Consider the following 17,757-nt stretch of genomic DNA (forward strand, 5'->3'; position numbering starts at 1 on the left):
TTATCTCTAGCCGCTTTATCCTGTTCTGCAGGGTCGCAGGCAAGCTGGAGCCTATCCCAGCTGACTACGGGCGAAAGGCGAGGTACACCCTGGACAAGTCTCCAGGTCATTGCAGGGCTGACACATGGACACAGACAACCATTCACACCCACATTCACACCTACGGTCAATTTGCACTACGTTCAGACTGCAACCTGAAACGACCCATATCCGATTTGTTGTGAAATCCAATTTTTTTTGTTAGGCCGTTCACATTACCAATTATATAAGACTTGTATGCGATCTCCAATATGAACGGAAAACGACCCAAAAGTGTCCCGCATGCGCAAATTGACACGTAATAAGCACATCTACGTAATACGTAAACAAAAAAAAAGCGCACTCCAAGTTTGCAAGTAAAGCATGGAGATGAGGCGAGACCTGGCGATGTGGTTTTTGTGGCAGCGGCGGAACTCGCACAATAATCTGATTAATGTGGGCAGCAGACTAATGAGACCGAAGGTGTCAAATTACTGGAAATTTCCAGAACAATCTTATAATCTTGTAATACAGGATGATTTAACATCCAGGTCCCTACCAAATCCACCATTAGCTTGTTCAATTCTATAAAAGTCTATTTAAATTCTGAAAACTGTACAAATGTTGTTTTCCACCAAAGAGGCGGGATTAGCCAACGCAGAATAGTGACGTTTGTCTCTTGTTGATGACGTGTAGGTCGCATGAATGCGACCTGTCCGGTCAGACTGCAGTCGCATGTGAAAATAACGGATATGCATCGGAATTAGGACCACATATCCAAGCGGCCTGGGTCGCATGTGAAAAAATCGGATCCGTGTCGTTCAGATTGTCAAGAACAAATCGGACACAGGTCGCATATGGGCAAAAAAATCGGATATGGGTCGTTTCAGGGTGCAGTCTGAACGTAGTCTGAGTCACCAGTTAACCTAACCTGCATGTCTTTGGACTGTGGGGGAAACCCATGCGGACACGGGGAGAACATGCAAACTCCACACAGAAAGGCCCTCGCTGGCCACGGGCCTCGAACCCAGACCTTCTTGCTGTGAGGCGACAGTGCTAACCACTACACCACCGTGCTGCCTCTTTTTATACTGATTTATTTAAAAAAAAATACAAGTGACTTTTGTTTGTTTGTTTTTAAACTTATGGTGTATTTTAACATTAGTTTGCTTGTCAATGTATTCAATAATGTAAGTTCGGGGAACTTTGATCTAAAGCGTTAACACTGTTTGACTTAATATTATGTGGTGTATGTCTTGGTTGAGGGCGGCACGGTGGTGTAGTGGTTAGCGCTGTCGCCTCACAGCAAGAAGGTCCGGGTTCGAGCCCCGTGGCCGGCGAGGGCCTTTCTGTGCGGAGTTTGCATGTTCTCCCCGTGTCCGCGTGGGTTTCCTCCGGGTGCTCCGGTTTCCCCCACAGTCCAAAGACATGCAGGTTAGGTTAACTGGTGACTCTAAATTGACCGTAGGTGTGAGTGTGAATAGTTGTCTGTGTCTATGTGTCAGCCCTGTGATGACCTGGCGACTTGTCCAGGGTGTACCCCGCCTTTCGGCCGTAGCCAGCTGGGATAGGCTCCAGCTTGCCTGCGACCCTGTAGAACAGGATAAAGCGGCTAGAGATAATGAGATGAGATGTCTTGGTTGTGCAGAGCCGTGTTAGGATTTTATTTTTAATGTACTCCTTCTTGCAGCGATCATGATAGCATGGAGGTAATGTTGGGTTATCAATGTACTTTTCCAAGTTTGGCATGCCTCTGTCCCTGCCATAATAACAATCTTATTTTAGCCTCCGCGTGATTAGGACAAATTGCTCTTGGCTGAATTTGCGCATGACTGAGTGACTTGCTATAACTTACGATGGCTGGCAAAGTTGTACATCTGTGCTCTTCAGGTGTAAATGTTTGTACGCTTGCGTTTTCAGAATAATCTGCGATGTGGCAGTGATTACACCCTTTTTAAATTCTGAGCGTTGTAGACTGAAAGTTGTGCTCCTAAAGCTTTATATTCCTAAAAGTAAGCCATTTGACTCAGCTTGACAGTTTTCTGTTCTTGTGCCTTTTGCTTGCTGTGTTGCCCAGTTTTACAAATGGGATAGGGACAGGAAGTTTCCAGCCTCCAACTGGCTACAGCTCCAGACAGACGGACAGTGTTGGATTTTTCTTGCAGCTGTGTGTTAGATGGTCCCCATTCAGTCGTGGGTTCTCATACTCTTCCAGCTCCCTGGATTTTTCTGAGACATGTCTAGTCCTTTTAATCAGTTGGTCATGCAGTAGCAGATTCCCAGGATTCACCCCTCTGCTGGAATTATTAACGGACCATTTGAGAGCGAGTTGCAGTTTTGGAACTTAACCAAACTCCGTTTGATTGTATGTGCCGCAAGTCTACCATGTCCTTAATACAAATGTTTTTAAATGTCCACCTCAAATGATCATTCAGGGGCTCTAGCATAGTTGCTGTAACATGGGCGGAGTTGAACCATTTAATTGTGGATCTGCTTTGGTGCAAGTGTAACTTAAAAAGTCTCATTTCTGAAAAAGCTAAATTTGCAGCTGTCCAGAGTCTTCTCTTCGCAAATTATCAGGCTTCCAAGTGGTCCAAGAATTTGGCCCGTTGTTGTTGTTGGGTCGTGAGCTGAAATCCCAACGATGCCACAGCCATCAGGAGTCCAAGAGAGCATAATTCAGTCTGCTCTGTGGGTGGGGAAGGACTGCATCTCTGTCTTTTTCTCTCTCTTTCTCCCCCCTCAATCAGTATTAAGTGCATTAGTGTCTATACAAAAATGACACGAGTGTTGTTTTAAAGGCTCCGAGTCTGCATATTTTATCAAACCATTTAAGCAGCCTCGAGAAACCTAGTGTGAGGTGTATATTTGTGAGCGAAGAAAACAATTTAAAAGTCACCCAAAAATGAAATTGGATGTTGATTCAGACTTGTTTGAGGAACACCCAAGTGTTTTTGTAAATTTATGGGCTTTAGTAGAAAAAAACCTAGCTAGATGAAGCGTAACTGCACGTCATGGATGACTGTGGAATCATCAGGATTCAAACTTGCGGATCTCCAAGATGACAGAACGAATATTTTCCTGTTGTGCCCCTCGGGAGCCTGCAGCTATTTTTCTGCGTGAGGACGCTGCAAATTGAGGCCACTGCCAATGACTTAGTAGAGCTGGGAGCCACACACACACCACAGCAGAGCAACTCTCATTGTCCTGTTGCAAACTTGTATTAGCTTAGAGGATGTTTGTTCTTAATGTCGGTCATGCTGGTTCACTTAGTGGCTCCAGCAGGTCCTGCCGTCTCTAGTGACCGTTACTGTACCGATTTTAAAGGAGAACTGAAGTCATTTTTAAACTTGCTTTATTTCTTAACGTGTTATTCGGTTACGTTTTCGGTTTTAGTAACCTTGTATCATGACTCGTATTGGCAACTAATTGCAATTAAATATCATACTTATCGGCCTATTCGGTTTTTAGCCGTGTTGAATTTAGTTCGTTTGCTCGACGGCAGGCGTCGCTTATCCGCGCGATCTTCACGAGACAGACTTGTGCGAAACTTCGAAACGTGAAGTGTCAGCCAGGTGTCAGTGCCACCATTTTGAAAACTGTTTTCCAAACGAAATATTGCACAAAAATGAGTTAAATGATGATTACTGCCTACTTTTTTTCCAAATTTTCCTGATTGCTATCAAAACAAACACAACTTCCGGCTTGATTACATCAGCATTTGAAAGAGGGCGCGTGCATCTTTTGACAACGTTGGCAGATTTGATTTCCGCTGTATGTTTTACTTCCGTCCTACGATGTCTCGCACAGGTCTCAACGAATCTCGTTTACAGCCATTGCTTTGACATACGGACAAATAGCGATCAAAAATGCATTCCTATATTTAATAAAATGAGAATTTTGATGATATATTTGCCTTCAGTTCTCCTTTAAATCATGCTGTTTTCAAGAAAAGCTTAGGATTTTGTATCCCGCTGATCTGTCTGAGCAGTATACAGTCGGATGTTTTGAGCCTTCCACGGACTTGTAGCTTTGTACCCATATCTGTAGTGTAGTGTTTGTTTCAGTCAGTGATTTCAAAGGTGAGCTGCAGTTTAGGCCAAAGTTCTCTTTAAAAGTAAATAATCCACGATATCCAAAACGGCCAGAAAGTGGCAACTATCTATATGATACTTTAGGATCAATATAAAGGAGTCTTGGATTAGTCACGGAAATCGCATCGACTCCTGAAGATTATTTCGTAACACACACTAGCACATTTAGATGATATTTTAAAGTGTTGAAATGAAATAAACCAATAAACCCAAATTACTTTAGAAAGTATTGTTAGAATAAATGAGCAGCTTCCTAAATGATGATTAAGTGGCGAGAATTGGATCAGTGTCTTTGACTGGAATGTATTACTCCATTGGGAATCCCAGCACAATCATACATTTGTAAACGACGCATTGTCCAATCAAATTTAGGCTCTGGTTGAATCGTCTTTTTTGCCTAGGAAGGTTCCTAACTCTGAAGTGACCTGGAAGTATTTAAATAGCAGCTTTCATAAGAGCTGATTGAAGCACCTTTCCTTCGCATTCAATGTTTCAACTCTCAGCTCCTTTAGCATAGGGTACACTGGACCATCCTTGACGAAAGGAAATGAGAAAATGCTCTCCCACAATTCCTTGGAGCAGCAACATTTAACGACCCGAGCCAGTAACATCCGCCATGGCATAATTACATAGTAGGGTGCATCAGTTGCCCTCACTTTCATAAAATCTGATGCATTTTTGTTTGGGTGTTCCTTTTCACCAATAAAGACATCCTGTAAAATTTTTTGACCATATTCAAAAGTCTAATGGTGGCACCATGAGGTTCATTTTTTGCCAAAAAACGCTTATTTTATGTTTTCGCGTAAGGTTTGAATCACAATGTTGGACTCCATTTATTGATTTCTTGTGAGCCAGAGATCATGTCAAGAACCTTTGCAAGGGATTGAGAAGCGTTAATGTGATTCATAATATGTTTATATTGTTTAAAAGTAGTTGAACAATGATTCCATGAACAGCTAAAACTCAAACTGTGCTTGATAATTAGCCTAGTAAACTAGACCCACCCGCCTAGCGGCCAAAAATATTTTTGCCTAGCGAGTGGGTCTAGCCTCGCACCATATAAACAAAAACACCCCGGGCATCAAATCGTGCCCGCCAATCACAACGCAAGGTTTTTGTTTGGATTCTTTGGGCGGGCTTTTGCAGGAGTGACGACAAAGCTGCGCGACGCTGGAGAAAGCACAACAGGAAAGATGGCTACGGCTAGTGAACAGCGCGCGTTTGACTCCGCTTTGGAATCAGTTTTAGAAGAATTAGACTGGGAGTTTTCGTTGAAACATGAGCAGGAAGAGGCTCTCCGCGCATTCCTTTCCAAGAAGGGCGTTTTTGCTGTTTTGCCGACCGGCTATGGCAAAAGTCTGATCTACCAGCTGGCTCCGCTCGTAGCCAAAAGGATGGGGCTAGTTTGTGCAGTACGAAGAATTAATAAACAGCTTTGAAACATTACTTTTTGATTTTCTTATTTTCCCGTTATTTTAAATTTAAGGGAAATTATTTCACCAAACACCACTAAATAAAAACTCTCAAAAACAGTTTAAGCAAACCCTTGAAAAACACTTGAAAAAAATAAGTGTATGTTAAGTATGTGGTACAGACTCCAAACTTATGGTCATTATCTCCAAACTTCTTAATATCTCGAACCGGTTTATTCATTAATATGCATTTTGAAAAATTATTTATTTCAAGGTCTCCCCCACTGCTTTCTGTCGCTCTGACTACGTCACAGTCACTGTTGCGCTGATTGGTCAGAGCGTTGGCCTATACGCACAGAGACAGTTTGAAAGACAGCGGTTTGTTCCTCCTATACCCGTCGGAAATGTCTACGGATCGAGGCCAGACTAAATATTCACATTTAGTCTGGCTTGCCAGGCTACTTGATGATATATTTAGAATATGTACTAAAAATGTGTGTAAGATGTTTGTTATACTCTATAAGGTGCCATAATGTTTCATGAAAAGTGATCGAAATTTTGTCATAAAAGTCATAAAATAGCAGCTTTTTCCATAACTTTGAGCTCCTGGTGCCACCATTAAACTTTTGAATTTTGTCAAAATATTTCACCCAGTGTGTTTTCTTACCAAAAGGAACATAAAAACAAAAATGCATCATGATCAGAGGAACTTTTCATTTTTACGAGGCAACTGATGCACCCTATTACATAGCCTAGTGTAAGTGCAGTCGGATTCTTTTTGCACCACAGTTATCTTTTCCCAAGTCCTTATAAATTATCCTTCACAGCTTTCCTTGACCACATGATCTTTTCCAGTAAGGTCAAGGAAAAGTGTTTGGGGAAAGGACCTAGGGCCTAATTTTTTTTTGACACTTCAATCATAGCCTTAATCCTCATCCTGAGATGCTACACCTATGGTTCACCGAGCGACTGAGATCTTTTGTACACTAATTAGGTGGCCATGAACTTCACAAGGCTCTCCACACGTTCATGGATATGCACTCCTGCGCGCCAGTTTTCAACAGGAAAACAAACCAACTTTTGAACATTGTGAAACAATGAGCTTTTTGGAGTATGCATTTGAGTAGTGCTGTTGGTGGCGAGCAGGCGTGTTCAATCATTTGCATCACCAGTCAGACAGTTTCTTCCAGTAGTAGCAGGTGGTTCATGGCCACAATTGGTGCACCAGACTTTGGTGAAAACTAGAAGCCTGGCCTGCAAGACTGTATAAAGGCCAACATTGAAATGGTCACTGATTCATGACTATTCTTGAGCTGGAATAGATTCTGTCTGTCTGTCTTCTGTACTTCTCCAGTGATGTGCCTGGCTTTGGAGCTGATGCGTATCCTGTTAGTTAACAGGTGCTGGGTTATGCTTTTAGTCAGACCATGTTACACTCTACATTCATGTCATTACTGTTGCTGTATTTTATTTTATTTTTTCCCTTTCATGTGATGGATGAAAAGAATATCTTTTGTCTCTGAATTATTTACTCCTCGTACGGCCTTCCAGTGGTGTTGAGCAAACTACTCCCATCAAACTGGCTGCTGCTCAAACAGGGGCTTCTGCTTTGTGTACAATGGAGCAGATAGCTGGTTATCTTGGATTATTTTTCAGCTACAGGAGTGTTTAAGCTAACGGTCTTGTGCAATGTTTGTACTGCTTTTTATCCCCCGCCCAAATGAAGTTTGGCGGGGGGGATATAGAAACTGGGTCCGTCCAGTCACGTTTTCATTTCCGGGCCATATCTTTTTAACTACTGAAGATATCTTCATGAAACTTTTGTATACATATCAAGCAACATTTGAGCTGGTGCCTTTTGCTATTTTTGGATTTTTGAAGGGAAAAAAAAAAAAGTTTTTTTTTTTTTTTTTTTTTTTCTTCCCAAATTTTTACATAGATTTTGACTTACTTTCTAAGGGTGTATTCAGACCAGGCTAGTTCAATAGTTCACTTGCTTTGGTCCGAACCAAATGTTTTTTTTATTTTTTCATTTTGGTGCGGTTCGCTTTCACACTGTACATTTTAGTAAGCGGACCAAAATCTGTCAACAAAGCCACGCGCCGTGAGGTCGTTCAGCTATTGGTCAGAGATGACACGCGCACAAAGCGTTAAGTTCAAAAGTAGTCATGGAGGCTTTCCGTGCTGTTATTCTTTTTAATGTCATCAAAGCTATATGTTTTTCCAGTTTTTACTGTTTTCACAATTGTGCGATTACTATGCTGTTGTACAAGTAATTTATCAACGACGACGACAAAGGGCGAGGCGGCTACGGAGGATAGCGCTGATGAGCGCACATCATGTGACAGTTCTGGCTCTTCACGCAATAGATGAATTTCTTTTTTGCGTCGCTAGTACCGCCACTTTTTGAAAGAATGTCCCTGATTTTAATGTAGGTCTGACGGAGTTTCTTCACTTTTAGCCGACATTGTTCTGGCGAGTGCGTGAACCCCTTCATTTTCTCACTGAATACAGCAAACACGTCGGCATTTTTGTGTGTTCTCTCCAAAAGCTCAGATATGTGGACATCTGCCCATATATCCACAAGGGTACACGTTTCTTCCTCGGCCCACGTTTGCCCCCCTACTCATTTTTTGTACTCTGTAGTCTAGCCTACCACTGGTCTGAATGACTGAACGACTGTTGTAAGGTTCCCTTGACAACCGAAACAGTGTTTGCACTTTGCGGTGGAGTGTCAAGACTCTGTTTCCCATAATGCTCGACAAACGAAGGAAGCTCCCGAGGTACAAAAAAGCAAAACTGTCGGATTAGGTCCGGTCTGCTTTCACACCTCCAAAAGATCCGCACCAGGGTTCCTTTGGTCCGGACCGAGTCCGACCTTGCAGCTCGGTCTCGGTCCGCTTGTTTGGTCCGGACCAGAGTTCGGTGGTTTGCATTCAGACCAATCCAAAAGGTCCGGACCAAGGGAAATTTGGTTCGTTTGGTCCGGACCAAACAACGTAGGTGTGAATACGCCATAAGAGCAATGTTCCTTTCTGGCGCGCATATCCAAAACTATTCATGATACGGATTTGAAACTTGGTATACATGTTAACAAGGTGATGTAGATGTGGCTTTTCATACTGAGAGATTTTAATTTTTCATGTTTCCATGGAAACAATTTCAGACTTGGTCTCTCAGGTTAGTCTTGGGGGTAGGTTTCATTTCCGGAGCAGAACTTGAAAACTATGAGTGGTATGGTCTTGAAAGTTGGTATATGTGGTGTTTTAAGTAACGTACGTACATGTGCCTCTTGATATGAAGAAACGTGAGAGATTTTAATTTTTAGCTCCCCTGGACCAAAGGTCCGGTAGGTTTATGTCCTGGGCTGTTGCGGTCCGTGTAAAGAGGTAGGGTTGGTTTCCTGCAGCAGAACTTGAAAAATGTGACACTATCTTGAAACTTGGTATATAGTTAGTATATAGAGTGCGGGAGATAGATGACTTGGTCTTGTTAAATTTCCAAGAATCAGAAGTTGAGCTTTTACATGTGCTCAACTCATCTCGGCTTTAGCTATGACCAAACTCCCTTCTTCAGTCAGCCTGCCTGTCATAGCCTTCCCTGCTCACATGGCTGTATAAGGCCAGAGTGAGTACAGCATGAGAGAGAGAATACTACCATCTGGTAGTTCTTAAAACCTCTGGAATGCTTTTGCTTTAGTAACACAAACTAAACAAGCATTTCGCGCCAAGCCAAGAAGCCTCTCCTCCCCTTGACACACACTCGTTCCCCTCCCTGGATGTCTGGCTGTGGAAAAGTGAGGGGGAGTTTAAGCCGTCTCGCAACAGTGCTTTTAATACAAACTAATATAGAACCAGAATTCTTACAAGAGGACAGCGAGTCCCAGTTAATAAAACTATGCTTCAGATACTACAGATATTTTAAATCCGTCACTGAGTTGGACCTGCAGATAGTTTTTTTTTTTTTTTTAAATAGCTACATTCCGTCCGACTTTTAAACGCATTCTTGTATGTCTGAAAACACACGAATATCTCCTCTCAGCTCAGCCAGCCAGAGAAAAGGAGAGGATCAGATGTGCTGTAGCCATCACATGGCCTGAGGAAAGCTCGTCTGCTCTGCCTCTCTGATCCTTCAGACAACTTCAGCGCTTAAAGAGGACTTCTAAGAATCCTACCAAGCAAACTATGACGGAGAACGGTCTGTGCAACTGTGTTGTGAGCCCTGATTTGTTTCCATGGAGATTGTCTGTCTTGTAATCGGTAATGGAGCCAGAGTATCCTAATAAAGTGGGCCCTGCTTAATTTTCCTGTGGCCCATATGTGCAGATTTCTGATGAAACAGGATTACAGATGGCTCAGAGATTTTCTTACAGAAAGTGAATAAGATGCCAATGTATAAATCCAAACAACAGTTTTATTGCTGGTTCTTTTTGTACAGTGCGTAGCGAAGTTGCCTGGTCGACATTAAAATCAAAGCCGTTTACAGGTCTGGAAAAATGAGGGGAGGCCGCGATCAGTAACATTTCGCACTGTTCTTAGCTTGTGTTGTCCTGCAGCTCAGGTGGACAAATCATAAATTCATTAGCTAGCCCACTAGGCAAGTGAAAGCTCTAATCTGTCGCTGTGTCATTTGTTTTTGTGACCCAGAAACCTATTAGACGAGGGTACAAATGGCTAATGTAATAAAGTATGGCCAGCGAGTTAAATGAATTTATACAGAGACAAATGAGCATATCAATTCCCAGCTAGGGCTCAGCCTGGCTGTAGTTGTTATCCTTTTAATAAGAGATTTTCTGAGGTAGCACGTTGTGTTTGCAGCCTTGACAAATACCCTGTCCACCCTAGGGATTTTGTACTGATACGAAACTACTTTCGTACCGTAACACCTGTCCACACTAGCAGCTATAGCGGTATAACTGTATCGGTACGAAACCCACAAATGTATGGGTTTCGTACCAGTACTGTAGCGCTTCGCGTAGTGTGGACAGATGAAGCGGCTCTGTATCGATACAAATATAATGCGCATGTGCAATGAACCATTCCTACTTCTTCGCTGAATAAAATAGTGAAGAACGGAGATTCGTTTTCTTTGTTTCTTTCTCAACTGCCTCGCGCGTTTTATACAATTCGACTGAATAAATGACCACCAGAAATACAGACTGTACATTGACAACAAAAAGCACACACACGTTGTTTCATCCGCCATATTCTCGGAAGGAAGTTACTCGGTAACCACAGAAACATTTTGCGCACGCGCATTTCAACTACCGTGAAAGAAAACCGCAAACATTTCTCGCTAGTGTGGACAGATGCACTAAACCGTACCGGTATACTTTGTATCGATACAGTTATGCCACTTTCGTACCGGTATAAGTGTGAACACAGCAAAAAGGTCAGCAGTTTGTTGGAAAACATTTGCCTACGAGCTGTGATGTTTTCTCATCACATTGCACTTCAAATAAAGTAATCAAGTCTGGCTATTGTCTATGTTTTGTCTTGAAATGCTGAATTTTGTTTTTCTGATTCTGAAAATGGTGTATTCCACTTAACACAACTAAGTCCTTCTAGTAAAAGTGGATGTGTGTAGTGCAGTGCGATTCAGAATGAAAAATGTGCACTATAGTTATCACCAAGGTGCATTCCACTGTGAAGTGCATTGTTTTAAATATACTGTAGATATCAAATAAAAACTTTTTGGTTTTGCTAGCAAGTCAGTAATGAGGGTTTTTTTGTTTGTTTGTTTGTTTGTTTTTAAATCCCCCGCTGGCCGAAAGGCCCGGAGGGGGATTATGTCGTGGCGATTTCCGTCCGTCCGTCCCAGGAAGGGTGCTGACCTTCTGAAGTCAACTCTGATCACAATTTTTGGAGGAATTTCACGAAACTTGGCAGGATTCTTTGTTATATGTCAGTACTACGCATATTGTAATTTCGTTCAATTCGGTCACATTTTACCAGAGCTACAGCCCTTGATTAACAAAATTATACTTTGACAATGTCATGAGTGTTTTCCTTCTGAAATCAACTCCTCTCACACTTTGTGGAGGAATTTCATCAAACTTGACGAGGCATTGTTATATGTCGGTATTATGCATATTGTAATTTCGGTCACATTTTACCAGAGTTACAGCCTTTGATTAACAGCCTTGTACTTTCACAATTTCATGAAGGTGCGCTTGCCTTCTGACATCAGCTCCTCTCACAATTTTTGGACGAATTTCTCAAAGCTTGGCAAAAGGCCTTATGTGACGGTAATACACATTTGTGATTTAATTTCATTTGTGAAAATTTTACCAGAGTTTTGACCCTTTTGATTGATTAACTTTGACAATTTCGTGAGGGTGTACGTTCTTCTGAAATCAACTCCTCTCACGATTTGTGGAGGAATTTCATCAAACTTGGCAAAAGGCTTCGTTATATGACCGTTATACGCATATTGACATTTTGTTTAATTTGGGCACATTTTACCAGAGTTGTACCCTTGATTTATTAACAAACTTTAGCCATTTCATCAAGGTGTGTTTTGCTTTCTGAAATCAACTTCCCTCTCGATTTTTATTATCCCCCACTGGCCGAAAGGCCCGAAGGGGGATTATGTCGTGGCGATGCCTGTCCATCCCGGGAAGGATACTCACCTTCTTGAACTCCTGTTGCAATTTTTGGAGGAATTTAACGAAACTTGACAGGATTCTTTGTCGGTAATATGAATATTGCAATTTTTTTCAATTCAGTCGCATTTTACCAGAGTCATGGCGCAGTTGCCAGCGGGGGATATTGCGCTCTCAGAGCACTCGTCTTTCTCTGGTTGTTGGACAAAAGAGAGAGATGCTGGTGACCATTAGCCTACTAAGTCTACTCGTCTGCTGAGTAAAAATGAATAATATAATGATGGCTTCTGCTCGTGCCAGCTGTCCTGGTTTGTAGAATCCTGAAAGTGCTAATAAGGGTTTGTTTTTTTTGTTTTTTTAATCTTCCCATTTTTTGTGAACAGTAGTTTGTGATTAATCTTGCAAATACGGTCTGCTGTCATTGCACGAACGACACACCTGCTGTATGTTGAGGAAAAATGAAGGTTCAATGCGTTGTGAGATTCTAATAATCCTTTTGTCCTGCAGATATCCGCCATCCTGAAGAGCTGTCCCTGCTGCGCAAGCCCCGTGACCCCAAAAAGAAGAAGAAAAAGCTGGAGGAGTATGAAGAACCTCTGGAGTTGGAAGGCCCTCTGCTTACTCCGGGGTCAGGTATATTCTCATTCCGTGTCTCTCTCATTCTCGTGCATACAGGTACCAGGCTTCCACAGAGATACCCGTGTGCATAGCAGTTTATCACAGTGTAGAAGCCTTATGCGCTAATCCATAGCGTATTAACGTACAACCCTTTAGCCTGGAGCTATCATGCCACTGCTAGCCAGAGTATGCGTTCAATGGAAAATGCATTTCCTTTATTTAAGTCTGACTTAATTAGTCAGAAGACTGTTTTCTGTTCCACTGACCCAGATGTTGTTTCCACTGTTGGAAAGTACATGCGTGTTGTGGTGATAGAAACTGAAATTTTAGTAGTGTCCCTTTTTATCAATTTTTTTTTTTTTTTTGGTGATGGGCAAAAAGGCTGGATCACCTCCACCATCTCCTGACAAACCCTTTTCTTCTCCTGACCAGTCTGGTAAAATGCAATCTACTCTTCAACAGGCTCAGCTACACCTTTTAATTTAAATATTGAGCAGTTGTAAGTAGATGCCATTGGTGAAAGTGGAATTAAATCTGTTGTCAATGAGCTTGGAAATTTTTTCAGTCATATCAAACATTAATAGTTTGCTGCTTATGATGATTTATTTTTGTAATAAATTATTCAACACTACTAGGATTGTACTTTGCATAAAACCTTTTTTTTGTTGTTGTTGTTGTTCATTTGGTATTTGTACTATGGACAAGTGTTGTATTTGGTTGATTTATAGCGATGCAACGGTCGTTCTTTGTTTAAGGTTTAGTCATAACTTTCGCGCCTTATTTTCAGAACTTTCGCACACTTAGGGCCTCTGCATGCTCTTGCGACAAGGCTTTCGCAGATAGCTTTTCGCAGACAGTTGTAATTTATCGTTGAGCGGGGAGTAATAGGCGTGCGCGATGTTATTCACCGCCACAACACAAGGGGGCGCGAAGTCACGAAATCGCTAGGAGTAGTTGGTGGTTAGTGGAGTGTTTATCCTCCGGTTACTTATAATGTCTAGAACTGGAGTCGTATAGATGTACGTACTTCCTCGATCAACCGCTCTTCGTGCTGCTCCATCTTCGCTCGTGTTTTTAAAAATGGCGGTCGTGAAAACAAACCAAACCGGGAAAGTAGGGAAGCGGAAGTGCGTGTACAGCGGATGTAGAATGGACCAATCAGAGCCCTCTTGTCTGCGACGCTGTCTGCGAGACTGTCTGCGGTGGTCACAATTTTTGGGAGGTGTGCGCAGAGCGTCTGCGAAGGGGGGGGGCTTCGCAGACGCCATCTGCGAGGACTGGGTTGTCAGCATAAATTGGCCTTTACTCCCAGGTCTTAACTAAAATCACATCTGCTCTTAAATAGACTTTGAAGATTATTTTAATGGTAATTTTCAGGAGCTTTATACATTCTGGTCCAGGATGGCAGTCTCACACACGCTGCATTTATGGTCTGGCCAAACTTGATTTTGTTTTGGTTTTGTGGTATGGTACATATTGCATATATAGGAAAAGATGTGTTTAGTGTATGTGGTTAAACTACAGTGGGGGGAGGGAAAGAGAGATGTTCAGTGTGTGCTGGAATAAGAACATGTGGGTATGGAACATGCATTTGATTTGCAATCATAATGCATGGCCTTTGGCTCTTGTGACCAAATGCTTTAGATGCCGTACATACTTGGTCGCGCTGCCATTTTGCAACAGACTGGGCAGCCATCAAGCAACACCCCACAGCGATGAAGTAAACCCACTTTAAGAGGCACCATGGCAAGCCACTATCTCTAGACAGAGTTGTTGCCAAGAATCCATGAATAGAGCTCATTGTCCCACCCATGCTCCACCCAGGGTCCCAGAACAGCCATCACCCACACAGATACAGCCCGCAGGCCGAGGACGCAAAGCAAAGGGGTCGCGCAGGCTCAGTGTGCAGGGCTACTGTTTCTCAGCTCAGACCTTCACTGTCAATCCTGCCCTTGTTCCTTCAATATGAGCATTTAACCCAGAGCTGACCCTTATTAGAATAGAGCAGGGTACTGCATGGTGTGTATAAGAGATCTCCATGTTTCACTCTACAAAAGCTCTTTTCTGAGAACTGAGTGGATGTAATTCCAGCTTTTCATGCACAATCTACTAAGGGTTATTGCTCCACAACAGGAAACAAGTTCACTGCTGTTTACCGCCCATTGGGAAGGATTTGAGCAGATAAGAATAACTGCATTGCAATCAAGCTGAAGTGGGCTCACTTCACTTATCAGGAGAAAGAGGGTGTACCAAATCTTTCTAATATACTAATGTCCTAGAGGTGTTGACGTGTAAATTGGGGTTTTTCCTTATAGATTGTGTACTGAAAGTAAAGGGTTGCGTTACTGCTGCAGTGGGCCGCGCCCACATGGCGCCAACACAAAGGATCGCCATTGCTTCCTGTCCTGCGCTGCCACCACTGCCGCCTCAAACGAGGTACCCGACTCCTGTATGTCTAAGACCGCATCGCATGCATTGCCTGCCTGGACGCCGCCTTCCTGATGGTAACCAATGGGGCAGGCGGTGCGGTAGGCATATTTGAGGCATGCGTACGACGTAGCTAGGCCATGATGGCCGTTTCTGTCGCAGGATATTAATTAGGGGAGCCTGACCAGTTCTTTTAAAGATCTCTGCGTTTGAGATGTGGTCTCTCCACGACACACCGCGAAGGCATCTAGTATGAAAGCCGCTAAGCGCTTCTCTTCTTGTAGGGTGGTGTTCCAAGCTTCAGCGCCGTATAGTAAGGTTGAGATAGCTACGGCTTGAGATATTGCCATTTTTTGTTTGCAGCTGGATGGATTTATGATAGAAAGTAAAGGGTAACCTCTGCAAAACTAGAGGTAATGTACGTAATGCTGCAATGGTCTACTTTGCTTGGGTGGACAGAGTAATCTGAGAATGGAGCACTACCCCAGTGCCAAGTGTACCGGTAAAAATGACTAAGCTGAGCGAAAGACCTAGTCTGAGCGATTTTCTCCTCAACCTGAATCATTGACCACGGAGCGTAACTAACACTGGGTAAAATTTATTCATACCACATCCTCGCACTGTTTGATGACCCAGTCGAGGCCAAAGTGAGTCACATTCTGATTTGAGACTGGTTTTCCCATCAACAGGCTGTTCTCTTCCTCCATGTTCTCTAACGGTTTCCTTTCATCCTATCTGTTAATCTCTTTAATCTGTCCAATCTTTTTTTTTTTCCCCCCTTTCTTCTGCTTTTCCTCATCCATCTCCTTTAGCCTCTGAGGTAATATACATCGGACCTGTGAAAGGTAAGATTGTTTCTCTGTGCCTCTCTGCACTGCTTCTTTCACGTCTCCTCCACCAAACCACTGGAGCCTATGCCTGCCAGCTAGCAAGCAGAGGAGATCCCAGCTTGGTTCTATAGGATCTCAGATGATGGAGAGATTGATAATGTCTTTGGAAAAAATGCAATTCTCACAGTGCTTGTTGTTTTTGCTTCTCCCTTTTGCCTCCTAAACCCCTTAAAGGGGAACTGAAGTCATTTTTAAACTTGCTTTATTTCTTAATTAACGTGTTTTATTCAATTACGTTTTCGGTTTTATTAACCTTATATCGTGACTCGTATTGGCATATTACATTACACTTATCGGCTTTTTCGGTTTTTAGCCATGTTGAACGTAGTTCGTATGGTCCACGCCAGGCGTCGCTTATCCACGTGATCGTCACGAGACTTGTACGAGACTTCAAACGTGAAGTGTCCGCGCCGCCATTTTGAAAACTGTTTACACAGCGGCCAGACCGCCGCCACATTCCAATTTGGATTCGTTTCGAGATTTGCCAGATTCGTCAGTGATGGAAATTATTCCATACGACTTCGAACAAACGTGGAGTAGAGAAGAGTTGGAAAGACGACATCATAAGGACGAGTCCGTTGCGCTGGTATTTACGTCATTACTGTCGCACAATTAAAACGTGCCAGATCAGGCAGCTGGTGGGTTTTCAAAATAAATGCATGCATGCATTTTTGTGATGAATACGTATTATACTGAGCGCATTTCCGACATAATCCTCACTAAGGTTTCGGACAGCACTACAAAATGGCGTCCCTGCTATACAGTGCCCTATATAGTGAGTAGGGAGCGATTTCGGACACAGAAAACTTCCGGCTTGATGACGTCAGCATTCGAAGGAGGGCAAGCACATTTTTTGACAACGTCAGCAGACGTCGGTCACTTTGATTTCCGCTGTACGTTTTACTTCCGTCCTACGACGTCTCGCACAGGTCTCAACAAATCTCGTTTACGGCCATTGCTTTGACATGTGGACTGATGTATATTACCGGTACATGGCATATTTCAAACGCTCATAACTTGCTATAGCAGCGACAAAATAGCTGTCAGAAATGCATTCCGACATTTTATAAAATGAGAGAAATAGAATTTTGATGATAAATTTGCCTTCAGTTCCCCTTGAATATTCCCAAAGAGTTCATTTCACTTACTGACATGAACTGTGAGGTCAGGATAAGGAGCAAATGTGATGAAATCGGGGGAGGATTAGCTTACGCCTTTTTAGTAACTTCTTTTTATGCTTCCAGTTCGGGACTTCTAACACAGAATTTACTAATTTGATCATAAAAGGCTATTGGGGGGGGGGAAACACGTGCGAGTATGCAGAAGAGGATTCGCAACCCTGTATATTGAGTATATCTATTCGTTTGCTAACAAATCCCATTCTTGTGTCTCCGTGTGTGTCCTGAGGATTTAGGATGTCAACGTTCTTAGAGCCAGGCTGCGTTGACTATCTCCAAACCGTAAATTGGGTAAAATAAACAAGCTGACCTGCTGCTCTCTCCAGCAGAGCTGCTGTCCTTTTATCAGCTTTCTCTGCGAGTTTAACATTCCTTTAGGGAGCGGAAAACCCTTGTGTGACCTCCTTCTGGGTTTTATGAGAATCTCCACAAGTTCTCCCCAAAGACCTCTGGATACACTGCTCCTTTGGATCCCCCTCTTTTCTCATGACCTCTCCCCCCTTCCACAAGCCATTT

The 17,757-nt window shown here is 42.8% G+C and overlaps 1 protein-coding gene across 4 annotated transcripts in view; it reads left to right on the forward strand.

Moving 5' to 3' along the window:
• fermt2 (FERM domain containing kindlin 2) overlaps positions 1-17,757 on the forward strand; it is a 78,845-nt gene that overhangs the window by 37,760 nt on the left and 23,328 nt on the right. For 2 of the 4 annotated variants that reach the window (XM_060934588.1, XM_060934589.1), the window contains exons 4-5: positions 12,636-12,761; positions 15,986-16,018. In XM_060934588.1, the coding sequence (XP_060790571.1) occupies positions 12,636-12,761; positions 15,986-16,018 (159 nt within the window). The remainder of the gene's footprint in view (positions 1-12,635; positions 12,762-15,985; positions 16,019-17,757) is intronic. The other 2 variants (XM_060934590.1, XM_060934592.1) reach the window with 1 other exon arrangement.

This window comes from Neoarius graeffei, chromosome 11, assembly GCF_027579695.1.
Source record: "Neoarius graeffei isolate fNeoGra1 chromosome 11, fNeoGra1.pri, whole genome shotgun sequence".
NCBI lineage: Eukaryota > Metazoa > Chordata > Actinopteri > Siluriformes > Ariidae > Neoarius > Neoarius graeffei.